This window comes from Rhea pennata, chromosome 25, assembly GCF_028389875.1.
Source record: "Rhea pennata isolate bPtePen1 chromosome 25, bPtePen1.pri, whole genome shotgun sequence".
NCBI lineage: Eukaryota > Metazoa > Chordata > Aves > Rheiformes > Rheidae > Rhea > Rhea pennata.
Window position 1 is genome coordinate 4,848,204 of NC_084687.1, and position 27,154 is coordinate 4,875,357.

At 66.2% G+C, this 27,154-nt stretch overlaps 1 protein-coding gene across 7 annotated transcripts in view; it reads left to right on the forward strand.

The window, feature by feature from the left end:
- Positions 1-4,485: 4,485 nt before the first annotated feature.
- ATP2B4 (ATPase plasma membrane Ca2+ transporting 4) overlaps positions 4,486-27,154 on the forward strand; it is a 51,528-nt gene continuing 28,859 nt past the window's right edge. For 2 of the 7 annotated variants that reach the window (XM_062594946.1, XM_062594951.1), the window contains exons 1-4: positions 20,908-21,130; positions 21,242-21,753; positions 25,508-25,705; positions 26,624-26,881. In XM_062594946.1, the coding sequence (XP_062450930.1) occupies positions 21,558-21,753; positions 25,508-25,705; positions 26,624-26,881 (652 nt within the window). In that variant the 5' untranslated portion in view covers positions 20,908-21,130; positions 21,242-21,557. Of the gene's footprint in view, positions 4,594-13,897; positions 13,976-17,531; positions 17,557-20,498; positions 20,864-20,907; positions 21,131-21,241; positions 21,754-25,507; positions 25,706-26,034; positions 26,131-26,623; positions 26,882-27,154 lie in introns of those variants that run through there. The other 5 variants (XM_062594947.1, XM_062594949.1, XM_062594950.1 and 2 more) reach the window with 5 other exon arrangements.

Sequence of the window (27,154 nt, forward strand, 5' to 3'; positions counted from 1 at the left end):
GCCCCACGGCACCGCAGAGCTGCAAATCCCCGCCAGGCGGGGGAGGCCGGGCCCCGAGCGGGACGCAGCGCCCGGAACAGCAGCGCCGTGCCCGGGGGCTGCGGGACCCGCGCGGGGACTGGCCCGTGAGGCCCCCGGCGGCCCCGCTGCACCGCCTCGGCCGCGGGCCTCCGCCTGCTCCTCGGAAAGCTTCTCCTCCGTTTACATGATTAATCCCTCCCTCCCACCAGAGCCGCCCGCGATCGCATCTATATCCATGGCTCCCCGCTCCCCGGATGGAAAATATTTATAACCCCCTGCACCAGGGCTTTCCTCCTTTTTCCTCACCCCTTTTTTTCCACGTCTTTACGCCTTGCGCCCGGGCCCCCCCAGCTCCACCGAGCCACGTCGCACCAGGAACCGTTTCGGTTTAATACAAACTGGCGAGCGGAGAAGCTGCGAGGAATAATTTAGATTTTGCTCAGGGAATGTAACGCTTTTTTTTTAATTGCAGTCATCTGCAGCTTCTTAGCAATGTATTATGGATGGTTATTATTCAAATAAAACACTTTCTGTCTGTTTTCCTGTGGATGCAGTTGGCGGTACATATGTATGTGTGTATATATATATGTATATGTATATATACGCGTGGGGGTCTGTGTCTCTCTCTGCTTCTTTCCTTGCCCGTCCTTGCAGAGGTCGCCTGTCCGTTTGTCCTTCCCCAGGCGAGCGGCTCGGCGCGCGGCCGCTTGGCTCCTCGCTTCCAGCGTCTCCCCACTGCACTGTCGCTCCCGTTTTCCGAGCCGGAGCGGTTCCAGCCTGCAGGGTTTGCACCGCGGCATCGTGCCCGCCACAGCTCCCGGAGAAGCGGCTCTCCTTCCGCTGTTGCAAATATTAGGATTTGAATAACGGGCGCTAATAGATCGAGAGCCTGGCGTGGCTCCGGCTCCAAACGGGAACGGCTCGGGGTGGCGAGAGGAAAAGCGCCGTCAGCCGCGGGGCTCCCAGGGACAACGGACCCCGGCTGTTGGCCTGGAGGTGACAAATCCCTTTGGTGGGCAAACGATTCTGTCTCCCAATTGCATTCATAAAATAAAAATGGGGCCCAAATCCCTCCCTGCCCTTTTGCACAGTTTATTTCCAGTCCCCCCTCCCGTAATGAAATCGCTGCTTAATTAGAAATTAACAGGCCCGTTAAATTAATTGGTAGCAGAAACGGTCCGGGAGAGGTTTATTTGGCAGCAGCATAGCAGGGCACCTCCGGGATTTCTTTCCGGGGCTGCAAAGCAGTGCCCTGGAGCGAGAGGAAGGTCGAGTACCAAACGGGACAAGCCGGAGAGGAGAAGTGGCACCTTTCCCCCGGGATGCCGCCGAAGGGCAGCAAACTTGGGGCTAGGCGCAGGGAGAAATTAGGGAAGAAGAGGCAGGCAAACCTCCCCGGCTGCAGCCCGGCGCTGCCCCGGCGAAGGCCAAGGAGCATCCGGGGGACGCGGCGTCCTGGCGCCCTTCCCGCGCCGTCGGAGCGGCTCGGGGCGCTTCGAACCGTGCAGCTCCGGCAGCAGCCTTCGGGGCCTTATTTACCCGGGAGTGCGGCACGGGGAATCGCAAAGTCTCTCTCTCTCTCTCGCCCTATATTTAGCCGGAATGGAGAGAGGTTTTGCAGACGCCCGGCTCCGTCCTGCGCTCCGGAGGCAGTCAGTGTTTCCATTATAAACCCTGGGGGTCCGATTCTGCGCTCGACTCGCCGGCACGGTGACAAAAGCTGCTCCGCTGACTCCAGCGGAGCGACTCTGGATTTGTACCCGCGGAGATGAGATCAGGATCTGGCCCTGGGTTTTGATGGGTTTATAACTTGGCTGATACAACTTGGCTGATTCAATTCATTTTGGGCTAAAACTCCACCTACAAGTTCCCAGCCTGGGAGACGTTACAGGCAAATCGTTATGAAGCTTCGCACTCTAATTTTAAAGGGAAACCGTCGGCGGAGCCCTGTTCTTACAGGAGAACCTGCTCGACCGATCTTTTCTATCTGGGGGGTATTTTCCTATGTTGCTGGCCGAGGCTCCGAGCGGGAAATGCACGGCACGCGGCCGGAGCTGCTTGTGGCCGAGCGGAAGGGAATAAATGAGCATCCAGCCACGCTCCGAGAAGAGCGAGGAGACCAAAGGCAGAGGCACGGAGCAGCGGGGCGGCCCCGCGGGAGCCCGGCGGCTGCCCGGGAGCGCTCGCCGTCCTGGCTCCGCTTCTCGGAGGCGGCCCGGCCGCCCCGCCTGCCTGCTCCCGCTCCAGCACTGAATTTTGACTTTCCTCCATGCGCTTTTCCTTAAATGTAAAAAGGAAGGGGCTTTTAGACCGAATGTTTATGGTTGCTCTACATGTAATGGAAACATGACGGGCTTGTGAGCTGGTAAGTACCAGGACTGCAGTTGCAGGCTGCCAGTGCATGGGAAGCACATTTCGAAACGGATTTTGGCCTGTTCCTTTGATGACAAGCGCAAAGCACCCAGGCTGTAAAGATCTGCCTTTCCCAATTTCAGCTGCAGCCCAGGAAGGCTGCAAATTCTTGGCATTTCTGCAAATGTGAATTGCCCTCTGTTAACAACAGGTTCCCTCAGGCAGGAGGCCTGATTTCCTTTCAGGAGGCCAAATCCAGATGGTCAGAGATTCCTTCCAAGCTCAGAAAAGCTGTTTTAAAAGGTTATTATGCCTCAATAGCCTTTTTGCATCCCAAACCATTGGAAGTGCCGTCTGCACCTCCCTGCATTTTTCAAGCCGCTCCTCAGTCACCTAGACAAACTGTGGTCAGTGCAAGCTGCCTTTTATTTTGGTGGGGAAGCAGGACGCCATCTAAAATCTGCACATTTGTTCTCTCTTTTGCCTTTGCAGCAGACAAGCGTCGAGCGGAGGCAGCGCTCAGCCCCATTCCTGCACCCCAGTTGCGGAGAGCGGGAGCAGGTTGAAACCCTCTGTGCTGCAAAGTATTGAAAGGAAGCAGATGCTTTAATTAGGAGTTACGCTGGCAGCTCTGATGACTTTTAGTCGACTGCGGGTAACTATCACAGGTGCCACCACCCGCTCAGAGCAGCACCTAGACCCTCTTGGGCAAGCGACAGGAAAAACAGCCCGGCAGGATGGACAAGGACATGCCACGTTCAGCGGCCCTGCGGAGACCTCGGTGGAGGGAGGGAGGGAGAAATCCCCGCCGGGGTCCCCAGCGGGGCTTTGCACCGCTACCACCAACTCTCTGAGCCAGACAAGATCCACCTCGCTGAACGGACGCAGTATGTTTCAGTTAACAGCTCCACTGCTGGGCGGAGGAGTTCCTGCAAAAGGGCCCAAAGCAAAAGGGCCCGAAGTGTTTGCTGGGTGCTCTGCGGCAGGGCCTTGGCTCTCCCGGTGCTCCTGCGCGAGGAACTCGACTTCTGCGGCACCGTGTTCCCCCTGGGGACTGCGCAGGAATGCAAAATTATGGAAGTGCAAGCCCTCAAGGAGAGAAAAAAAAAGTTACGAACACTAATTAGGGCTTCTGCATGCACAGATGTTACACTGGTTTAACTTGAATCAGGTTGCAAGCCCAAACATAGGGATATAAACAGGATTAACCCTGATTTAAGGTTGCCGACACCCAAATGTTGCACCAGTGCTGTTGCATCTGTGCAGTATTGCAGTTTTCAGTATGACTGCAGCATTGCACATGCTTCAGACGTGTTTCGATGTGTATTTTCCTCCTACATGCTTCTAAAAAACGTGGGGGTGGTCAGATTTGCCTGCGTAAAGGAGTAGTTATTTATGCTCCAACCCTTTGCAACTCAAAAAGCGCAAGTACCTTCAGCCCCGCAAAATGACACAGGCACCCAAGGGAGGCCCAAGGGCCCTGCCCGGTGTTTTGCAGGGCCGAGGACACCCCTTTGGCCGCACGCCAGCTCCGTGTGGGCACACCCCAGGGCCCGTGAGGAAGCACCCCAGCTTTGCCATGCTTTGGGGGTGCATGCTACAGGTGCATACATGTCCCGCACTGACCAGGGGGTGGGGGGTTGATAGTGCTTGGAGGTGTGTGCACTGCACTACCGGGGGGGGGGGGGACGACGACAGCCATACTGCTTGGGGGTGCATGCACCATGCTGCTCTGGGGGGTCCACAGCACGTGGAGGCGCACGCGTGGCACTAACCCTCGGGGCCCGATACCGCGTGGGCACGCATGCCCTGCGCTGATCCGGGGGAGAGCTGCAGCACGTGGGGTGCATGGCCTGCATTTCCGGGGGGGCCCACACTGCTTGGGCATGCATGCACCACACTGCCCGGGGGGGGGGGGGAGGTCCGCAGCACCTCAGGGTGCACGTCCTGCACTGCCTGCGAGAGAGGGGCTCCGCGAACCCCCCCGTCCCGTCCCGTCCCGTCCCCCTTAACGGCCGGCGGGGCGGGCGGCCACCTTAAGCGAGCCCCGCCCCCGGCGGCAGGGAGCCCGCCCCGGCCCGGCCCGGCCCGGCCCGGCTCGGCGCGGGTTGCCATGACAAGCAGTTTCGCTCGCTAGCGCCGGAGCTGCCGCCGCCCTCCCATGGCCGCCCGTGGGGGCTCCGCCGCCAGCCGGGCCGCGGCGCCGTCGGGGCTGAGCCGGTGAGTGCGCCGGGACCGGGACCGGGACCGGGACCGGGGGGGGGGAGCAGGGGCAGGGGCAGCGCCCGGGGCCGGGGCTCCCCCCACCTCGGGCGCGGTCCTGCGGTGCCTCTGCTGCAGGACGGGGAGCGGGCGGGGGGTGTGGGGGGGCTCGGGCACCTCCCTGGGGGCCACCCGCCGGGTGCCCCCCCCCCCCCCCGAGCCGGCTCCGCGCTGAGCCCCCGGCGCGGAGCGGGCTGCAGCCTGCGCTGCCCGGCGCGGGACGAGCCGCTGGCCCTGCCCAGCCGCTCCCAGTACGCGGACTGGGAGGGCAGCGCTGCGGGGTGCTGGTGGGGGGGGGGAGGGAGGAAGCAGGGCAGGCGCTGTGCCTCGGGGGGGGGGCCGGCTGCACGGGAGGTGTGCGGGTGGGTGTATGTGTGGGGGGGGCGCAGCCCGCAGCGGGTGGTCGCCGAGGGGCGGGCTGGGGTAGTCGCATTCCCCCTCCCTCCCCCCCCCCCCCCGTGGGGATCCGTGGGGCCGGCTCCAGCCCAGCCTCGGGGGCTCCCCCTCGGGCTCCTGCGCTGCTCCGCTTGCGCCCTGCAACTTGTTGCCCGCCCTGGGGGCGGGAGCATGGGGAGCGCGGCCCTGGGGAGGCGTTTGGTGCCGTTGCTGCAGGGCAGCATGTGGGGTGAGCGGAGGGAGCCACCCGGGAGTGCACGTGCTTCCCCCCCCCCCCCCCAAAAAAAAAAAAAAAGGAAAAAAAAAGGAAAAAAAAGAAGCGTGGGTGTGGGGGGAAGAAGCAGGCTGGCAGCCCCGGCTGCCCGGAGCCGCCGCCGCCCGGGGGAGGCCGCCGCCGCCGCGGGTGCAGCCGGGCGCGGTGTTGCAGCGCTGGCGCTGCGCGGGGCAGTGCCGCAGGGGCTGCGGGGGGGGGGGGGGGGGTTGCATCTGGCCATGGGTTGGGGTTGGGGGGGGGGGGGGCGGATTGCAGCGTCCGGGCTCTGCTTCCCTGGTGCTTGTCGCGCCGCTCCAGGCACGTCAGCGCTCCGGTCTGCACCAAGGCGGGGGGGGGGTGGGGGGGGACAGGAGGGGGTAGGAAAAGGGGAAAACGCCCGAGGAGCAGAGCTGGGGCCGCCAGGCAGGAGCCTTTGCAGCTCTCGTTTCCGCCTTCCAGCGCTCCCACTGCATCCCGGTCCTGCGCACGCCGGGAGCTTGGGAAGCGTCTGCAGCGCCGAGCATCCGCGTCGAGCCCGCGTGGACCTCGAGAGGTGCCGCGGCCTCGGGGGTGGGGGGGGCCCTCGTGCATGGGTGGGCGCCCGCACCCGGGGGGGACCCTGGGCGCCTGAGCCGGGTGCTCGCTCCCTTCCCTCCCCTGTTGAGCCTGAGGCAGCGCCCAAGGTGAAAGGGGACGGGAGGGAGGAGGGACGATAGGTTATTGTCCCCTTGGCGCCGGAGACCCGAGCCGAGATTTGCAAATCTCAAACCAGCGCAGCCTGTTCCGGCCTCGCGCCCGGGCGCAAGCGGCACCTCGGCCCACGGGGCGAGCCGAGCCGAGCGCGGGGGTCCGGCCCCGCTGCAGCGCGGCGCGGGCTCTGCCTCCCTCCAGACGCTGCCCTCAATCTTTCGCTTCCTTGAGCAAATCCGAGATGCACCTGAATTATTTAGTCGGCAGCGAGAGGAGCTGACGCCCCCGTGCCGCTCCGAGCGCGCCCGCGTGCAGCTCCCGTCCCCGGGGAAGCCCCTCTGCCCTTGCCACCACCGCTGCCGTTAGCCGCCCGGCCCGGGGAACGGGAGCGCCGAGCAAGTGCTCTCCGGATGAACAGGAAAAGTTGGGGGGTCCCAGAGACCTCCCAAAAGCTGCTACGTGCCCTTTGATTCCCCAAAGCCTGTGCCAAGCAGTCCGCTGTGTGCTTGGACGTGAGATTTTCATTCTTCACCTTTATTTTTGCCCCTGCCCAGCACGTGGCCCACCGTGCCAGCGCCGAGGCGGGCGTTGCATCGATGCGCGACGGAGGAAGCGCCCGTGCCGGACAAGTTCCCGCTGTCCCAGCGGAGCGAGGAAATACCGGGCAGCGCGCAGGTAGCCCGGCGCCGTGGGCTGCAGCTTCCTCCGCGCCGCGCCACCCCGGCTCGCCCGGGGCAGGAGTTGCGGGTGCTGCCCTGGGAGCAGCCTCCTTGCAGGGAGCTCTGGAAAGCACCGGCTCCTTCCCAGGAGGAAAGGAGTTTCCTGGCCCTCGGGGAGGTGGCGCAAGCGCTGCCGGTAGAGACTGCAGAGGGCAAAGGGTGTTTTTTGCATGGTGTGTCTTTTTTTTTTTTTCTTTTTTCGTATGAGAGGGCGGCGGAGGGGATTCCCTGTGCTGGTTCGCCGCCGTCGAGGTGCGCCGCGGGTCTGGCCCTTGCAGCGCCCCATGGGGCCCCCCTCGCCGTCAGCCCGCAGCAAGGCGGCGCGGCCCCGCGAGGAGCCGGGACCCGCTCCCGGCCGGCGTTCCCGCGCTGGGAGCGGCCCCGAGAGAGGCAGAGCCGGGCCGCGGCGGGGTGAGCGACGGCGGGGAGGGACAAGTGGAGCCAAGCGTCGGGCTCTGCCGGTGCCTCGCGGCGGAAGGGAGCAGGGTGGAGCTGCGGATGGAGTTGCCCCTCTGCCCCCAGGATGTGGGGAAGCGACCGGCTGGGAGCGCAGCCCGCTCCTCGCTCCGGGCTCCCGCGGCGCCCTGCCTGCTCCCTGCTCGCCCCGCTCTCTCCGTGCTAGGCCACGAGCGGAGTTTGCCAGCCGGGCAGCGCCTGCAAGGTTGGGAAACTCCTGTTGCAGCAGGAGCGCGGGGAGACGCCGCGCGCGCGGCTCCGCCGGCGGCTGCAGGGAGACGCCGCGCGCGCGGCTCCGCTGGCGGCTGCAGGGAGTCGCTCCCGCCGCCCGCCGTGTCCTGCCCGTCTCGGCTCCGCTGTCCGTCCCCGCTCCCTGTGTGCAGGGCCCTGGGAAGGGCAGGAGGCTCCGGCTTCCTCGCGCGGGGCCCCTCCCCGCCGGGGGGAGGCCGCTCGGCGCTCCTGGCAAATCAGTGCCGCGCTCTCGGCGCTGGAGGAAAGCCTGGGCAAAGCCGCAGGTGCCGGGGAGCGGGGACCCCTCCGCTCCCCGTGCTCCCGAGGGCTGCACGAGTGCCGGCTGCTGCAGGGACGAGGCTTTTCCAAGCGGGAGCTGGTGCAGGGATGCTGCGATGCTTGATGTGACCTTAGCAATGGGATGCGGATCTAGAGATGGGAGGAGGCCAGCTCGATGCAGAGAGGTGCCGCTTCCTGTGGCTTCTCTGGCAGCCCCTACGTTCCCAAACTTGCTTGTATTGCTGGAGACTTTTGGGAACGGATCCCAAGCAGGGCCAGGGTGCTGTCTGTGCCTGCGATGCTGATCCTTGTTGGCTGTGTGGAGACCTCCTGGCCTAGGTGGGCAGAGATGGCATTAACGCCGAACACCTGGAGAACCACGGCAGGGGAAACAGATTGCTCCGGGTGAGCTGGGAATTTGAACCTGTGCCTCTGGCCCTCGCGCCCGTCCCAGGAGGGAGCGAGGACCTGTCCGTGCTGCTCCTGGCTGTGCTGCCGATGCCCTCGGTGTTGGCGACCGAGATGCTCCTGCAGGGAAGCAGCTCTGCTCCTTGAGGGGTTGAGTGGGGAGGGGAGGACGTGCCTTTCCCACCTTCCTTCCTTGCAAAGCCTCCTGTGATGAGCAGGGGCCGCTCGGAGCACCGGAGGCAGAGGGAAGCTCAGGCGGTGGCTCGCCGGCCGGGCCAAGTCAGCCCAGAGCTCCCGGTTGAGCACCTGGGTCCCGTTCCCTAGTTCGGATCCAGCCCTGGCGTTTCCCATCATTTCGGCTGGCCGTGGGAGCCGCGTTCCCCTCCCGCTGCGGAGGCTTCCTGAGGCTCGACTAATGAAACACCTGACTTTGTTTTAATTAGCTGCTTTAGCCTTTAATGCAGAGGGATAACAGAGTTTCCATAGGTTTATAAACCCTGCCCCTCTGTTCGTCCCTTGCAAGTACGGAGGGAGGGGGATGAAGGAGCCAGCGTGGATGAAGAAAGCGAGCGCTGGAGACGCGCGGAGCCCGTGACATGCCGCTCGCCCCGGCGGCGACTCTGACGCGCTAGCGAAGCAGCCGGGATCCTCCGAGGGTTTGCTCGGAGGCTCTTGCAAGCTCTAAGCGAGGAGCAGACGAGTTAAACGTGCCGCTGCCTGCGCGAGGGCTCTCGCTTCGTCCGGCGGGACGCGGAGCCGGGAAACCGCGGGGCGGCCGGCGGCGTGGCCGGCCGCTCGTCCGGGTTTTCTGCTGGCGGGGGAAACTTCGGCTTTTGCACCTCCGTGGCAGGGGTGAGTCGGCAGCCGGAGGAGCCGAGCGCCGCTGCGGCCTCGTGCTGCCGAGGGAAGTGCCTGTCCCCCATATATATATATATATGTATGTATATATATATCTTAACGTGCTGTCTGTGTTTTCCCCTCGCTAAGGGAAAGCCGGGAGCTGGCGTGTCAGCGCGGAGCGCGGTGCCGGGCAGCACTCCCTACCCGGAAGAGTTTGCCCGGGAGGAAGGAATACGATCCCCCCGCGGCGGAGGGAGCGGGAGCCGGGCGCGCTCCGCTTCCCGCGGCGCCGGCGGCCCGCTCCGTCGCGGGGAGGGCTCTGCGGCGCCGCCTCCGCCTCCTTTCCCACCCGGAAAGGTCAGCGCTGCCGTGGGGCCTCGGGGAGCCGGGAATAAGCTGGAGCGTGCCGCCGGGAGTCCTCTGCGGCGGCGAGAGCTCTGCTCCGGAAAGCCGCCTTTGCCGGGGCCGAGCGCCGGCGCTGGCGGGCTCCTTCGTTCCCGCGTCTAAAAATAAGCCGCTGGCCCTCGGGGCAGCGCGCCGCGGATCTGTTACCGCCGGAGGGGGTCCCGCCGGGAGCGCGGCGCCCGCCCCGGGCCTCGGAGCGACCTTTGCTCTTTGCGCGTCGGCTCCGGTGATCCGGTCTGGGCTCGGATTTCGGGCAGAAGGTGTCTGGTTTTAAGCGCGGTTTCCTAAGATGCTAATTAAGGACCCTGCTGCGGCAGCGAGAGCTTTACTGTCCCCTCTCGCCGCCGGCCCGCGGGGAGGCGGAGAGCGGCCCCCTCTCCAGCCCGCTGCCGGGGCCCTGCCGCACGCCCTGGGCGTTTCGGTGTTTTTCCTGCTGTCGTTGCTGCGAGTTGCAGAGCTCGGCAGAGCCGGCGCTCGCCTCGGCCCTCGCGGGCGGCGGAGGGGCCCGAGGCTGAGCCGGGAGGCGGCTTCGTCCCCCGAGCACCTTCCCGTCCCGGAGCAGAGCCCCGGCCCTGGGGCGCGCTCTGCGCGGTGCATGCCGAGGTTTGGGCTGTTGCAGGTGTGGCTTGGGGCAGGGACCGTGGTTTTCCGTGGGTGACGCTCCCGGTCGGGATCCGTCGGCGTGCCGTTAACCCCGCAGGCAGCTGCGCGCCGGGGAGCCGCGCTGAGCGCTGGCAGCACGCACGGAAAGCGCTCCGTGAGCTATCGCCGCAGCTCACGAGTGGCAGCGCGCGGGGTCGTTTCTCTTTCTCCCTGCGATTCCCGACCTAGCACCGTCCACGTCAGAGCTGTGCCCTCTGCGGGGGGCAAATGCGTGGAGGTGCCGGGAGCACCGATCCGCACCAGCCTCCACGATGGTGACGGCCGGGCGAGCAGCCCGGGGCACGGGCCGCGCTGGGACGGGGCTCGTGCTCCGGCGCCGGCGGGGTTTGGGGACGGCGGGCTTGGCTGGCGGCTCTGCCGGGGCGATGCCGGGAGCAGCTCGCCCGCGGAGCGGCCTCGAGTTGCAGGTGTGGAGGGCTGTCGGGCTGTGGGAACGCTTGCCGTGTGCGGTGTGAGGCCGTGCAGGAGAAAGCACGAGGCAGTCTCGCTGCTGCAAAACACAGGGGAAATGGCAGTAAGCCGCCTATGCAAATTCCTTAGTGCAGAGGATTCCTGTACTTGGTGAAGCTGGCAGAGCAATCTGATTGCGTTTATTTGCCCGGGGACAGAGGGGGAAGCAGAGGTGAATCAGCTGAAGAGGCCTGGGACCGTAAACTTGGCTTCGCTATGGAAAAACTGAAGCTGATCCTTCCTGGGTGTCCTCACGCGGCCGCGGCCGTGAGTCACCGCATCCTGCTTGTGCGTGTGCCCGGGAAAGCGCAGGCACCGAAGCCGCCGTCGGGGAGGACGGGCCGCCGCCGAGCCGGCTCCGGGGAGCTCCGCGGAGGAGGCGCGTCCCTCCGTGCCCGTGCGCAGCCCAGGGACGCACCTGCGGCGCTGGAGGGACCGTTCCCGTGAGCGGAAACACCCGTGTCCCGGGTCACGCTGCGAAAGTGTGAAACTCCACAGCCTGCGTTTTCCGGTGTGACTAGTGCGAGTTATTTTTAGGTGTCCAAATGAAGCTTGTCTAAATGATGTCTTTGAGGTTTTTATTTGGGAGAGGAGGGGTAAAGTGTTGTTATTTCTCAAATGATGAATTGCTCGTAAAGCTGACCCCAAACGGACTGTGCAAAAGCAAATGGGACGACCAAAGCAGCTGACTGTAATCATCCAATATTTCCTCCTTGGAGAGCTGCAGAGCATCTGCGTGTCTGGGCGCGTGTCTCCCCCCGGACGTCTCGTGCACGCTCAGGGAAGGAAGGAGAAAGCAGCCAAGAGCCACTCGCCTCCCCTCGGGTGAAAGCTAGCTGTGTAACCTTGTGCTGCTTCTCCGTCCCCCGGGACGCGCTCCGCCGCCGAAGCCGTCGTGCTGCCTCCTGGCCTGCTGCTTTTGATCTCCTTCCGTTCGTTTTTCCCTTCTTTCGCCCGTGCCTGCCACGCCCTCCTCTTCCCGCGATGTGGAAGCGGGTGCAGGGGTGCCGGCGTGGGCATCGCGCGCCGGGTCCGTCCAGCCGCTTGGCACAGCCTCCGGGTGGAGCAAACGGCGTTTCCCTGTTTTCCCTTCCCGGCAGCATCCGCGGGTTCCCCCGCAGGGCAGGCAGCTGGGGCATCCTCGTGCTCCCGCAGCCGAACGCGAAACGCGTTCGGTGCTTGCAAGGTGCAGCAGCCGGGGCTGCGGCGGTGCTGCCCGAACGAGCCGGCGCGGCACCCCGGCACCGGCGCCCGCGCGCGGGGCGGCTGCAGAGGCTCGGGGCCGGGTCGCGGCGCGCCGGGCGATGCTGCGTGGGGCCTCGGGGGCGGAGGAAGGGGCGAATCCCGTCGGTGCGAGAGATGCCTTGCGCTGAGCGGGTTTTACATGTTTTTTCTTTTTTCTCTCTTTTTTTTTGTTTGTTTTGGGCTGGGTGGTGAAGCGGGTGAAGGCAGATAGCGGTGTTGGCCCGGCGCCAGCGGCACCTCCGCCTCCGGGAGCCGTGCCGGCCCGGAGGAGCGGCTCGGGCACCGCCGGGTTGCGGAGCGCCAGCCGCGGGGCTCGTTCCCTACGGATCGCCTTCCTCTGTCTGCGCGGCGCTGCTCGCTGCCGGCGCGACGCCCCTAACGCCCGGATCGCTGCCGTAATCTCCTGCCCTATCGCTTCCAAAGCTGCTCTTATCCGCCGATTAGCGCCGGTGCTTAGCTCCCGCCCGGAGCAATGCCTGCGGCAGGCGGGAGCTGCCCGGGAGCCTCCAGGCCCCGCTAGCGCAGAGCAGGTAATGTGCGGCGGAGGGGCTCGGGGCGGGCGATGCCGGAGCTGCGGCAGGTTTTGCAGGGCTGCGAGCCGTGTGCGCGGCGGCGCAGCCTCGCCGGCGGATCGGGAACGGCCCCGCGGCCCCGCCGGGAGGGACGCCTGCGGGGGACCCTGTCCGGGGGAGAGGGGCGAGCCTGGCTGCTGGTGCAGCTGGGAGCCCTGGGGCGCTGGCGGGAGCGTGTGCGGAGCTGTGCAGGGGGTGGGATTGCCCCGGGAAGCGCCGGGAATGCCGGGGCCCCGCTCCCGCGGCGGCGGGGCCGGAGGGGCTCGTCCGTGCCGCCCGTGCGCCCGCCGGCCTCCCCGCGCGGGCTCCGCAGGGTGGCCCCGAGCGGCCGGTGCTCAGTTAAAGCCTGATAACGGTTCTGAAATGCGTTGACACCTGGTGGAGGCGGAGGCCCTAGTAACTCCGGGAAGGGGCGAGCGGCTGGCACTTGTGCAAAATGGAGGTCTGACAAAGAGGCTTATGCGTGTGGGCTTTTTCTTTTGCTTTTTTTAATTTCCCCCCCCCTTTTGTGCTTGCTTGCTTTTTTTTTTTTTTCCCCCTTCCACCCCCCTCCCCACCCCGTGCAGCCGTGCTCTCCTTGCACCCATCGTCCTGTCCCGGCCAGGCTGGAGCAGGGGCTTTCCCCTGCCCCAGGGGACGCAGCCGCGGGAATGCCGGGGCCGGGGGATGCCCCGGTGCCGGAGGAGCCCGAGCGCCCGCTGCCGCCCGGCCGCTCTGGCGCAGCTGCTCCGGCCGGGCGCTCCGCCAGCGGCGCCTCCCCTCGCCGGAGCTGCACTTCCCCCGGCCCCGTTCACGGGTGTGGGCGCATGTGGTTTTATTTTATTTTTATTTGTTTTTTTTTTTTTTTTTTTTAAACCAGATTCCTGCTATTTACTTAAGTAACTCGTCCTGCAGCCGCAGGATGCGCGGGGCGGCAGGGAGCGGCTTGCCCGGGACCCTGGGAATCTGGCAGCGCCGAGGGGGTCCGGGGGCGTCTGCGCACGCTCCCGCCGTGTTTCGCATTATCCCCAACAACTGGCGCAGATTAGCTCCTCGTCCCCCCGGCCCTCCCCGTGCTCCCGTGGCCCATCTGGCTCCCTCCGCTTACTTATTGGTACATATTTTCCAGGCTCTGATTTGCCTCTTCGGCAAAGCTGCCGCTCTGCCCAGATTTGATCTCCCGATGATATCGCAGGCGTTGCTCTGCAAGGGTCTAATTTGGAGCCTGGGATGCAGGCTTTCTTCCTTCGTATAAATATTGCCTTTCGGTCTTCTGCGTCTCTCCCGCTCTCCCTCCCTCCCTTTAATTAGACTTCTTACTGCATGGAACAGTTTGCAGTTATATATGGAAAACAGCCTACACTTTCCCAGGAGCGGGGCATGTCGGGAAGGGAAGCGGCGAGCGGCCGGCTCGCTCTCCCTGGGAGCGTGTGTGTTTTTCCTATCGCAGGCACACTTTTGCCGTCTTTTATTTTTTAACCCTTTGGGGAAAGGGGGGGGCGGCGCTCGCAGGCACCCCCAGTTCCTTACCTCCCCCCCCCCCAATCTCCCTTTGGACTTTTCAATGGAAAAATCCAGGCTTCTGGCTGGCTCGCTCCTCCGCGACTATCTCCTGTGCCGGCTCGCAGAAGTCAGCGGGCGCTCGGAGCGCCGTTCGCCTGGGGCGTGATCCGGAGTCGGGCTGCGCGGGAGCCCTGGGAGCTGCCGCAGCCCGGCGCGGCGCCGGAGGAGCTGCGCGGCGCCCGGAGTTGCAGGTTCGGGGAGGACTGTGTGCGTCCCGCGCCGCGTCCCTGCGGCTGCCGCCAGCCTCAGCGCCGGGCCCCCCGCGCCGGAGCCGGAGCCGGGCGGTGTTTCCCTTGCGGCCGGGCGCATCCCTCCCCTTTGGAGACCCTTCCTGGCGGGGTGGACGTGGCAGGGGGAGCCGCTGCCTTGCCCGGTGCCGTCGAACGACTTCTGCTTCCCCTGCCTCAGTTTCCCTTGCTGTAAATCGAGAAGGAGGTTTTATTTTGGAGGGGAGATTGTGTGGCTTTTTCTTTTCCCCCGCTTTTGCATGGGCTTTTTCGTTCCTCCCAGCGAGGCCGGAGGAGGCGGCTCATCTGGCGGAGCAGCGAGCGGGGAAGGTTAGCGGTGCGGTCAGGGAGCCGGAGCCGCGGGCGGGCACCCGCAGGCGCCTGCGGCACCGGGCCGCTTCTCGCGGCTCCTGTTGGGAGGAAGCGGCAGGGCCTATTTTAAGCCCCCGGGGATCTTCAGGGTAGGAATCCCCTGTCCCTGTGTAAGGCTGCTAAAAATAACGTGGCTGAACCCGCGCGTCCCGGCTGCTAGCGCTCCGGGAGGCGTTTTGCTTGCGAGACTCCCCCGTGCTCTCTAGGTTGGTTCTTGCTCGCTGCTTTTTATCTGTGTTTTTTTTTTTTTTTTTTTCCCCAAGCTAAGCTGTTTTCTCCGCTCCCTCGGTAGGGTGTGGAAAGGTGGGAGTGGGGGGCTCCCGGGCTCTTCCAGCCGCGGAGCCGGCGGGAGGAGGCTGCTGCTGCCGCCGCCTTCGGGCACGTCGCTGCCTCGGTTTCCCGGAGGGAGGCGCGGGAAAGCGCGCCCTGCTCCTGCCCCGGGACGGTGCCGCGCCGCGGGCCGGCTCTTGCTGCAGCCTGCCTCGCTTTGCACGCGCGCCCTCGCCTTTAGCGCTGTCCGGGGGGCTCGTGCCCGCCGCGCCGAGCGGCGCTCCGTGCCTGCAGGCTCTCCGCCCGAGCGCGGCCCCGGAGCAGCCGCGCGCTGTGCGGGCCTTTCCCCGAGCTCCTCCGACCTCGCCAGCTTTCCCATTGCAAAATGCAACCCGAAAGCAAGGCAGGAGCCTGCGGGGGCCGGCGCGGGCGCTGCCGGCCCCAGGGCCCTCGCCTCGGAGGGACCGCAAAACCGAGCCGACCGCAGGGAGGGCAGAGCGAGCTCGGGTGAAGCCGCCCAACGCGCGGGGGAGCTGGCGCCGCGTCGCCCGGCCCGCGGTGGCCGCGACGCTCGGGGCAGGAGGAGCCTCCTCCCCGGCGTGCGGGAGGAAGACGAAGGGGCGGGCGAGGATGAAGCCTCCCGCCTGGCCGGCCGAGGCGTCGCGTCGCCGGCGGGCATCGCCCGGCGCGGCGGAGCGAGACCGGATCTGCCGCGGGTGGAGAGATGCTCGGCGCCGTCGCCCCTTCGAAGCCGCCCGGCGCTGCCGCTGCAGGTGCCGGCGGTGGCAGGAGCGGCCGGGTCCGGGTTCCTGCGTGCCGCTGGAGTGCTCCCCCCGCGACCTCCGCGCCGCCGCGCTACCTTGTAAAGCACAAAAGAATAATGAGAGGAGCCCGGGTGATTTAGTGCAGGCGCCGGGAGAGAAATACCAAGGCCTTAGATGGAAACATTCCCCTTGACAGCTCGCCTGGAGACTCCCTCCTTTTGCTTTTTTTCCACCCCCCTGGAATTTTTCTGCCGCTGGCCGGGCCGTGGCGGTGGCGGAGGGGAAGCCCGGGGCGCGGGCCGATCCCCGAGCAGGGAGGCTGCCCAGCCCTGGTGCCGCGCCGCGCTCGGGTGCCTCTTGCCCGCGTACGTGTCTTGCCGGCGCTTGGGCAGCCGTGAGTCACCGGCCCCGCAGCGGGTTGCCTCCGCCGCTCGGGGAAGCGGCTTTCGGGGAGCCCGTCCCCACGGGACATCCCCCCCCCCGCCGCGGTCTGCTCTCTCCAGCCCCTGGCATGCAAAAAAAAAAAAAAAAAAAAAAAAAAAAAAAAAAAAAAAAAAGCTTTCTTGCTTTAGGAGGAAGCAGGGCAGTAGGGAAAAGTGAGCAGTGCCGGGTGTGTGCGCGCTGCGGGAGCCGGGCGTCTCGGGCGCTGCCGTGTGCTTCTCCCCGTTGCATCCCTGCCGCGCCGCCCCGGTTGCGTGCGCCGGGCCGGGCAGCTCCGTCCCCGCCGCCGCCCCCGGGAGCTGGTGAGCTGTCGGCCCCGTGCCTGCGGCGGTGGCGCTTGCGGGGTGGGATTTCTGCGTCGGCGGGGGCTGCGCCGAGAGCTGCGGGTTTGCGGCTGAAGGCAGCTGGCGGGGGGTGCGCGTACGGGTGCGGCGCTCGTGTTTTCCCTCGGCCCCCAGATCCGCGTGGTTTTGTGGATGTGAAAGCGAGGAGTGGGTGGGCCGAGCCAGGTGATGCGGCAGCTGCCGAGTCGCAGGCAGAGCCCGGAGCAGCCTGGCCGCCCCGCTGGTCCGGCAGCGATCGCCCGCGGGTGCGCGTCCGGGGAGGTCCGTGCCGCCCCGCGGGCTCTGCCCCGCTCTGCGGGGTGACCCGCGTGTGCAAGCGACGGCGAGCCCCTTGCACCACCCGCTTCCTTGCACGTGCCGGGCACTGTGTGCACGCGTGTTGCCGGGCCCCGGCAGCCGGAGCGTGCGCTCTCCCCGCTCCCGCCGCGTGCATCAGCGGAGGCGCGTGGGAGAAATATGACGGGCGCCGCCGTCCGTGGGCTCGGCAGGTGCCGCTCGACGGGGGCGACTCGCTTTCCGCGCTGCCCGCGCTAACGGGGTGCTCTCGTGCGCCCGCACCGCGCTTGCCGCCTCCGGCGTCCCCGCACGCGGACGGGGAGCTGTGCAGGAGTCGGCACTGCGCGGGGGCTCGGGAATTTTAACTCCCTGCGTTTTCTAGCTGCCCCAGTTGCTCCCGGCCCCGTGGCGGCAGCCGGTCCGCTGTGGGGGAAAGTGGGAAAAGCAGGAGCTGCGTGTCCATTGGGAAGCGTGCGCCAGCGGCCCTGCGGCAGCATGGGGTGTCCTGGCGAAGGAGCCCCAAGCTCTTCCTGGCCCTGCAGCAAATTCCCGGTGGGGTTTGTCTCCTTGCAGCCCAAACGTTGGTTCCCTGGCTGCAGCACCACCGGGTTGCGGCGCTGGGTTGCTTCTGTGCTTGACTCGGTTTCCCCCGGTGTGAAGCGTTGCAGCTCTCAGCCTTTGCCTGCGGACGTGCAAGGCCCTGGGACTTTCTCTGGGGTGTTTTTCTGGCTCCCTGCCCCAGCTGAAATGCCCTGGGGGTGCCCGCAACCTCCCCTTCCTGCAGGAGGAAGGCTGGGAGCTTCCTCACCCTCCTTGTCATCAGGGTGCCCCCCCCCGCCGCTGCGTTTTGGCTCCCGCTTCCCCTGCGGAGCTGGCCGCATGCGCAGCGCCGTGCACGTGGGCGCCGTGACCCGCGGGCGCTTCCCAGGCGGCTGGTGTCGTGGGGCTGCCCGCGGGCAGGCGCCGGCGTGGGGGCCATGCCGCCGTGCCGTCTCCTCCCGTGGGGCTCCGAGGCAGCGCCGCCCCGGCAAAGGAAACGGATGCCGCGGTGGGAGGAGGCGCTCGCGGCGGCGAGGAGGTGACGCTGCGGGAGCCCGCGGTGGGGTGGCCCCGGCCGGCTCCCTGCTCAGCCGTGGGGCTCGGGGAAGGAGAGCTGGGTTAGCAGGGGAATAGGGTGCGGCAGGGTGAGTGCACGGGGTGCTGGTGGTGCACGGGGTGCTGGTGGTGCACAGCACCGGTGCTGCTTCCCAGCCGAGCCTTGCCGGGGCAGTTGCACCCGGGCTGCTGCGTGGATCAGCCCAGAGCTGGCCCAGAGGGGGCTTCCCGGGGGTTTCGGGACCGTTCTCTTCCCACGCTGGGGCCCGGGGCTCCCTTCGCTGCCCGCTCTGCGTGGACTCTGCTGCTCAGCGCGTCTCCTCCTTTCTCCGCCGCCAGCGAGCTCCGGAGGAAGCGCCATGTCCCGAGGGTGCAAATCCTCCCTAGGATGCGCCAGAGGTGCTGGCCCTCGTTGCGCCCGTGGCGCCTGCGCTTTTGCCCCCCACCCTCACCCCGTGTCACGTGCTGGGCTCCTTGCACCAGCCTCTCTCCCCAGGAGCTTTTTTTTTTTTTAAAAAAAACCCCGCTGGCTCCTTGGCTCCCTCGCCAGGGCGGCGCGGGCAGCCGGCGCCGGAGGGGTTAACGCGCGCGGCGCGGCCGGCGGCTGCGGCGGCAGCTTGCCATGGGTGTTGCTGGGAATCGGCGCGCGTGTGCTGCCATCTGCACATTGCGATTTGGTGAGTGTGCAGGGGAGGGGCCCCGCGCGGCCCCCACCCCGCCGCGGGGCCGCCGGGCGGCGAGTGGGGCGGTGATCCGCTGCCCGCGCCTCCTTGGGCCGCTCGCCCCGTCTCGGGGCCGGCCGGAGACCCCTCGGGCATCGCCGCTGCCCGCGACGCCCGGGCAGCGAGTTTGCCGTGGCAACCTGCAGCAGCCGCCTCTCGCTGCCGCCCCGTCGGCAGAGCCGCCGAGGGCGAGATGGGGAAGCGGCGCGGGCTGCGCTTGCTCCCGCCCGGTGGGGTGCAGGGTGCAGGGCGCCGGGAGCTCGCGAGGCCGATGAGATGCCGGAGGGGCACCCGGAGAGAGAAGTCCCTTCCCCGCGGAGAGGGACCCGGTGCCCCGCGGCGGGGAGCTGGGCTGGCGCGTGCGTTCCCACGCGGGCCCCGAAACCTCACCGGTCTCTTTTCCTGCCCGCCAGGTTTAAGAGCGAGCAGGCAGTTTTTCCCTGCGTCCGCCCGGACGAGCCCGCGGCTCCTGTGCCGCCCGTGGGCGCTTGCGGCGCCGGCGCGCGTCTGTCCGCCCCGGCGGAGGTGTAATGCAGCCGTTTATTATTCCGGGCAGGTTTGTCTGCAGCACTGCATCGGCCTCGTCGCTCCTCGCCGGCTGCTCCCTCCTTCCGCTGCGCGTGTGCACGCTCCTTCCCGCCGCTGCCGCGCCGGAGCGAGCGGCTGCCCGCAAAACCCCGGACGGTGGCGGCCGCCGGCAGGCCGGGAGCGGGGAGCGCGGGGGGCCGCGCGCCCCGGCTGCGCTCTCCGCTCGCGCCGGGTTTGCTCGGCCTGGGCAGCGGTGGGACGTGTCCGCGGGGAGGGTTTCGCACCCGGCCGCCGCGGGCTGCCGGGATGCACGGTGTCTCGTCCGTCTTCCTTCCTCGCCGTCCCTTCAGCGAAGGAGACCCTTGGAAAGCACTTCTCCCTTTCCAGTGCTTAAGGGCTCTGGAAACTAATTATTATCGGAGTTGCAGGCGGTCTGCCGAATGCTGCCGGAGTCATTAGGAGCTCGTTAGCGCGTTAGCTGTTAGGGAAGCCCGAGCACAGCTCTCCTGCGCTCTCCGCTTGCCTGGGTTGCCTCCTTCCCAGCCTGGCCAGGGCGCGCGGGAGTCTGTCCCGTGCCGGCCGGACCGGGCAGGAAGGTGCTTGTGCCGCCCCGGGAGCCCCGGCTCCGTGGGGTGCCGGCGGTAGGGAAGGGTCCCCTGAGCAGGGTTGGCACGAGGATGCTCGGAGCATCCTCGGAGCTGCCGGCAGGAGCCTTCCCCCGCCACGCTCCCTCCTTCCTCCTTGCCCCGCGGAGCGAGTCCCCGGAGCTGCTGTGCTCGGAGGGACGGGAACCTCGCTGCGGGAGCGGGGTGATAATGACGGGTGCCCTGTGGGACTTTGCTGTTCCAGTATTAATTAGCAGCCTTTCTCTTAACCTCATGGCTGTCTTTGGAAGATACTGCTTGCTACGAAAGGGGAAAAAAACTGCGTGTGTTGAGGTGGGGGGAATTACTCTTTTTGCTTATTGATCAGCAGGAGGCTGCTTAATTGGATCTGCCGCCTCCTGCCTCCCGCCGGCGGGAGCTTTCATGCCTTTCAGTGACAGATAAGCCCAGATGAGCCCGGCTCCCCGGAGGGGCCGCGGGGCGACCGGGCAGCGCCGGGGCCGCTGGCGAGCACCTCTCTGCTCCGCCGGGCTGGGAGACGCGGCCGCGGCATCGCCTGCCCCGAGGGCTTGGGTCGGTGCCCGCCGCCTCCTGCAAGCGCTGCAAGCTGTCCTGGGCAGGGGTGGGTGAGCGGTGCGCAGGCGCCCGTTGGCGATTTAGTGGGTTTTTTTTCTTTTTTCTTTTTTTTTCTCCCTGTTGTGGGTGTTTAGCACTGCTGCGGTCGGCGCTGGGAGCTGCCGTTCGCCGCGCAGCACCGAGCGGCGGCCGGGTTTGCCAGGGTCGCTGAAGGTGCGTGCGCTTGGCAGCTCGCCCCGCGGTCCGAGCCCTCTGCGCCGGCATCGGCGCTGCCTTAGGGGTTGGACCCCTTTCGCCGCTCGTTTATGTAGCTCTAGGAAACGCTTTCGTGGCTTCCTAGCGGACTCCTCTGGCCAGCCGTGCTCGGAGCATCCCCGCCGGGGGCTGAGCGCGGAGCAGGGCCCGAGGATGCTGCGGCAGGAGAAAGCCCCGGGGCTGGGGCGTGGGAGCCTCCCCGCTCCCTCCACGGCTTTCGCGGCCGCCGGCATCCTCCGGCAGGGAAACCTCGTCCCGGGATGCCCCGGGAGCGGGCAGGGGCGCAGGGCTCGCTCGGGCACCCCGGCGCTCGGAGCAGCGTAACCGTAGTACGAGCGGGCTTCCCGCGACGGTGCGTGAGAGGATGTGATTAATGTAAAAGCCTCTTTATTTTAGAGAAACGTGGGGGTTTTAGTAGCTTCTCCGGGTTCCTGACAAGCGTCTCCGATTAAAAGCCTGCTTGGCGCTCCGAGCCCCGTCGTCTTGGTGCTGACAGCTAAATCGATGGGATGTTGTCGCTTACCTGTTGCCAGCGTCGTTACCCGGCTCTGCTTCCCCGGGACGGCAGAGCGCCGTGAGGAAACAGCTGTTTTCCACTCCCAAGGTGTATTTTTAAACCCAATAAAAGGGAGTAATTTTCTGGGCTGGACAGCTGGGGGCTGAGTGAAGAACCACCCGGCGGCTCTTCCTGCCGCCCCGGCCGCGGGGCTGCTCCTCCCGTCGGCAAGCCGCCCGGGCCCTCGCGTCCGCCGTGCCCGTAAACCCGCTCCCAGCGCAGCCGAGGTGATCCAGCGCCTGCCGGCGCGGGATCCCGTCCGGGGCCGGGGCGCTCCGGCGCCGCGCGAGCATCTCTGCCCCACGTTGCCTCCCGGTAGTTTTTTGTGGACCGGTGCTCCCCATCCCGGGGGGCTCGCATATTTATTAGCCGACCTCTCGGGCCTCCTAATGACTATATTTTTGTTTTGCATCTCTGCTTTTGCAGCTCCAGTTGCTGTGGTATCCAGGGAACCCTCCTCCTTCTCCGGGAGATGCACGCTGGTCGTTGCTAAGGTCGCTTCCACAGTAACATGCACATCCTGTTTACACCTTTATCCGGAGAAGTTGGGCTTGGCTAGAAGCACCCGCTTCACCTGGGAAGCTCCCGCAGGAAGCACCCGCTTGCCCCCGCTGCGTCTGCAGGGCCGCAGAGCGGGGCTGCCGCCGAGGATCGCCCGCGGGAGCCTCGCGGCCCGGAGGCGAGACACTAGGATCCCGTTCTCCCGAGACGTTACCGCCATCGGCGTGGCTGCGTCGGCGCGATGACGAACAACGTGGCTGACCACCACCCTGGGAACTCGGTTGCTGAAGGCAACCATGAGGGGGACTTTGGTTGCTCCATTGTGGAGCTGAGGAACCTCATGGAGCTGAGGAGCGGCGAGGCGGTCGCCAGGCTCAACGACTCGTACGGAGGCGTGCAGAACATCTGCAAGAGGTTGAAGACGTCGCCCGTGGAAGGTAAGGGGCTGCGGCGCTGCTCTGGCGTTGCACGTGCCGGGCAAGGTGAGATGGGAACCGCTGCCCGGTGGGCCTGGCTGGTGTCCTCCAGGCACGATTTAAGCCGGTGCCTGGAGGGTGCTGAGCAGCTGTCGGAGGTGACCACCAGGCTGAAAGGACCAGTTTGGGGCCGAGCTTGTGAGCAGGATCCTGTTGCACTGGGTGTTGATCACAAGCCCGGTGGGAGGTGGTCCCCTCTCCTAAAACTGTGTTGGACTAGACGGATCGCGTAAGGCAGCAGCAAAACAAGGGGAGAAGAAGCAACTTTGGGTGCTAGAACCAGTTTCCTTCGAGGTGCAGCCTGGGCACGAAGCCGTGCGCGCGGCCGGCGCCGCGGGCTGGCGGAGCGGCCGAGGCGCACGGGATCTTCCCGGCGGCCCGGGAGGCATCGCCCGCCTGCGCCGGCCTTTCTGCCGTTTAATAATTTACAGCACTAACCGTGGGGCTGCGTGGGGCGCAGGGGAAGGAGGGTGCAAAGGTTGGGGAGCGGTGGAAGGGGCGCGGGGGGGAGGAAGCGGCCGGGAACGGCGCTGGCGGGCCGCGGCTCCGCGGGGGGACGGCGGTGCGTGTCCGGGGCTCCGAAAACCTGCCGGTTATTCTTAGTGCCGAGCGCGTGGGATTAGCATATCACACAGCTGCGCCTGGGAGCGGGAAGGTCGGGGTAAGGAAGACAATATCGGGATGTGATTAGAGAAGCGGGGGTGTCCCGGTGGAAATACCGAACCCAGGGCGCGAAACAATGCGCTTTCCCTTGCCAAGCGGCGAGCGGGCTGTTTCGGGGCAGGATGGGAGGGGACGAGGGGGGAGGCGAGCCCGTGAGGCTCTGCCTTTGCCTGCAAACGCTCGCCAAGGAGGAACCGACCCCGTTTGCCCCCCAAAGCTGCCCCGGTGCCTGAGCGTGCCCCCGCGGTCCTGCCGCTGCTCTGCCCTTTGCTGCTCTCCCCGCGTCCGAGCTGGGAATGCGGGAAGACGGGAGCCAAAGGCGTCGCAGCCCGCTCCCGCCGGGGCCGGCCCGCGCCGGGGGCTGCCGGGAGCCGCCTCGCCGAGGGAAACCCCGGCAGGGCGGAGGGCAAGCCGGGAGCCGAGCGCAGACAACCTGCCTTGGCACGTCGGCGGGCGAGGACGGGGCGGCGCGGCAGGCTCCGGCCGTCCTCGGGGCGGGCGGGACTGCCGAGCCGAGGTTTTCCGTGTGCTCGTCCTTCTCCCACTCGTTAGTGTCGTGTCCCCCCCCCCGCTGCCTCCGGTTTCAGGCCGAGGAGAGCCGCGCACCCGCGGGAGCTTGTTGGCGTTACGGTGTCTGCACCCGTCCGATTGGGACCCCCCCACAGGCTGCTGCTTGCTGGAAGAGGTGCCGATGGCCCAGACCCCTTTGGGACCCTCCCCTGAAGGGGCTTTTGGGCAGCAGCCCCTCTCCCCGAGCCCTCGCTGCGGGGCGTTATTTTGCAGCCTCCCCCGGCCGCCGGCTCCGCGGGCCGGGCCGTGGGAAGGGAGCCGTGCGGCGGCCGCAGCGCGAAGGCTGTTGCGGTGAGTCGCAGGTTAGAGCGTCTCTCTTCTCTTCCGTGGGCGAAGAGGACGGCAGAAACATCGCCTCGACGCACCCGCTCTCGGGAGCAGCTCCGGGGGCTCCTGCCTCGGCTCCCCGTCCTCCCGCTGCTGCGCTGCGGCCAGGAGCCCGGCTCGGGGGCTCTTTGCGCGAAGCCTGGCTTTGCTGCCCGAAAGCAGGATTTTCTTTGGCTCTGCAAAGGTCTCCCCTGCACCCAGCTCTCCTGGGGAGAAGCCAAAGCTCCAGGTGCTAAGGAGAAAGGAAATGATGGCTGTGCCCTGGTGGGATTGCAGGAGAGGCCTCTGCAGAGCGGTGGACCAGTCCCCGCAGGGAGATTAACCTCTGGGGCCCCAAGGATGCTCCAGGAGGAAGAAGCCGCCGTGGGGCGGAGGTGAGCTCCCCTGGGCAGAGGGGAGGTGCAGGGGGTGCGTGCGTTGGGAGAAACTCTGCTCTGCAGCCTGGTTGTCGCACGAGGGCAGGGGACAGCTGCAGGGGGATGCTCGGGGCTGGGTTTTGGGGAAGACCAGATCCTGCGGCCAGGAGCTGGGCTACGTTGCAGGGCGCAGGCAGCCTCCCCGTGCCACACCTCTCCCGGTCCTGATGCTGGGGTGAGTCAAAGCCCGCTGTTAGCAATTTTTTCCATGCATCCTGCTGGAGTCCTTGGGCAGGAAGCGTCCCCGCGTGGGTTGGGCTTGAGGAGGCTGTCGGGGCCGGGAGATCCCAGGCTCTGCTGGCCCCGTCACGGCAGGGTGGGGACGCCTGGGCCCGCTCTGCCAGCGCGTCGCCTCCCTGCCTCCGCGGGGTTTCGTCAGAGGAGAAAGGGGGGGGGGGGGGCTCGTCCTGCCTCTTCCTCCCGGCCGGACGCTGGGACGCAGCCGAGTCGGTGGGAAGGTGTTCCCCCCGCCCCTCGCCCCCGATCCAGGGCCCGCTCGCCCCGGGAGGGCTTGCAGCGCTGCCAGGCGGCTCCAGGCACGGCGACGTGTCCGTCGGGCCCGTCCCAGCGCTGCAGCCGCCCTGCCCTGCCCTGCCCTGCCCGGTGCATCCATCGCCCTGCCTGCCTGGTGCATCTCGGGAGCTGGCCGGAGCCCGCGGGCGCTCTTAAGGTGGAGAGCGCGAGGGCTCCGTGCTCGCCTCGGTTAAGGTGGTGCAGGGCAGGAGGGGGCTGCCCTCGTGCTGGGCCGCCCCGAACCCTTCAATGGCTTTTAAGGGACGGCGGGGGAGGTTGCAGGCTGAATTCCCATCTCCCAGAGCTTCGTTGCTCGCCTGTGGACGTGGGGCCGTGAAGCAATCCAGCTTCCGGGGGCTGCTGTGCTCCGCAGTCTCTTGCTGCTTGCATGGGAAGGAGTTTGGGGGTCCCTTTTTGCACCCCTCTCTCCGTGCCGCGCTGCAGGATTGCAGCGTGCACGGCAGCGTGCGCCGCTCCATCTGCACGGCGCCCTTTGGGCTGGCCTGCTCCTTTCTAGACATTCATTGCCTGTTTTCTGGTGGTGGTGGTGGGGAAAACCCCGTGTGTCCTTCCACGAGCTCCTGCCCTGAGCCGATCCGGTGTCGTTGCCCCAGCCCCTTGCAGCTGGCGCGGTCCCTGGGATGGTGCAGCGTTTGCGGGGGAGCTCGGCGTCCCTCGGCGATGGTGCCTGGGGCAGGGCCTCCGCGGCCGAGCTCGGAGACGGTCCTGCTGCGCCGGGTCGCTGGCGGCGGCTGCTTCTCCCCCTGAGCTGGCAGCGGAGGGCGGATCAGGTGGCTCTGACAGCTCTGAGCGCCGTGCTCGGTGCCAGATTTACGGCTAATTTGATGCAGCATGTAAACAAGCCGGCCAGTGCCAACTGGCATTAACTGGCACGCGGGCGCTTCGCTCGCCTGCAGCACCAGCGAGAGGCGGAGGCGATTCAGCTCGCGCTCTCCTTCCTGCGGGTCTTCCCCCAGCGCCGTCGGCCCCCGGGGCTCATCGGAGCCAGCAGCAAGGGCCCTGCTAACGGGGCCTGGGGGCAAGGACCCTGCGCCGTGCTGCTGGGGGGCTCACGTGGCCGCAGCCGGTCCCGGCAGCAGCTCCGGCTCTTGCAGCCCCGCAGGGACGGCAGCACCGTGATGCTGGGGTGGGAGCGTCTCGCACGGCGGTGGAAGGCATGCAGGGGCACACGAGCCAGCCCTCATCTCCTTCTTTCTCTTCTGCAGGCCTGTCCGGGAACCCAACCGATCTGGAGAAGAGGAGGCAGGTGTTTGGCCAGAACTTCATTCCTCCCAAAAAGGCCAAGACGTTCCTGCAGTTAGTGTGGGAGGCGCTTCAGGACGTCACACTGATCATTTTGGAAATCGCAGCCATAATCTCCCTGGGCCTGTCGTTCTATCACCCCCCGGGCGGCGACAACGAACGTGAGTCCCCGGGACCCACCACGTTGCTGTAGGGGGGGATATGGCCTCTGGGAGCTACCTTGGCCACCCGCCAGGGAGCAGGGACCTCTCTGGAGGGTCACCCTGTGGGCTGTCTCCACTGTGGGCACAGGCAGAGTTTGCAGCCCAGGAAGATGGGCACTGGCAGTGCATTTTAGCTAAGCCACTTCTGCTCATCCTTTAAGTAGTGGCTTATCCCTGTGGGGTCAGTCCCTGGTGTGGCCCCATCCATGTCAAGGGCCTTGCACTGATGCCCTTGTCTGGGTTGTAGCCGTCACTGTGGCATTGCTCAGCGCCTCCTGTTGCGGTTCACCAAAGGATGTATAAAAGTCAGGGGATCCGTCTGCTCTGATGCCTTCCCAGGTCCCATGTGGCTTCCCTCTTGGCTTAGGGCATGGAGAGACAAGGTAGGAGGACAAGGTCCCTTGGTATCCTCCTAAACTGGGGTGTACCCTTCATAACTGCATGGTGTTGGGAAAGTTTTGCTCTCTCCCCTGGCCTGTGGATTTCCATGATTTTGGAAGAGCTGGGTGGGGGCAGCAATCTGGAAAACGGAGATGCAGAGAGATGGTGACTCGTGCCAAGGTCATGCAGCAAAGGGAGGGGTGAAAGGTGCAAGAACTGGAAAAAAGACCGCAGACACCCTTGCTCCCCACCCTTGCACTGCTAGGTCAGCACGCACCTAAGACCAAAAGAGCAAAACCCCCAAATGCCTTCAAGGTTAAAAAAAACCAAAAACAAACAAAAAAACCCTCACCCTCTCTCTAGAGCAGGGGCAGCCCTTGGAGCAGTTCAGGGAGGAGGGGTCAGAGCAAGCATCCTCCAAGCTCTCGTCTGTGCGTGTCACTTGAGATACTGGGTGTCTCACGGCGCAGCTGAGTTTTCCCCTTCCGACTGCAGTGTGTGGCCAGTCGACGGGTGGCGTGGAGGACGAGGGGGAGTCGCAGGCCGGCTGGATCGAGGGTGCCGCTATCTTGTTTTCGGTGATCATCGTGGTGCTGGTGACCGCCTTCAATGACTGGAGCAAAGAGAAACAATTCCGGGGCCTCCAGAGCCGCATCGAACAGGAGCAGAAGTTCACGGTGATCCGCAAGGGGCAGGTGATTCAGATCCCCGTGGCTGAGATCGTGGTGGGAGACATCGCGCAGATCAAGTACGGTGAGTGGAGACGACCGTGGTGCGTGGAGCCGAGCGGGCACCCTAGCCGCTGGCTGGGGTCTCCTCCTCCGTCTCGGAGCACGTTGGTTCCTTCTCTCTGCTTTTGCCAGTTGTTTTGCCTTAAGGGGAAACGTGGCTTCTGCTGTCTTCTCCAATTACTCCTCTATGGCTGTGCCATTTCGCAGCGTGCCTTGGCCAGGAGCTGTGGGAGATGCTTCTGTGCAGGCAAAAAAGCTCAGGTTGCCTTGCAGGCTGCAGCCAGAGCAAGGCTGG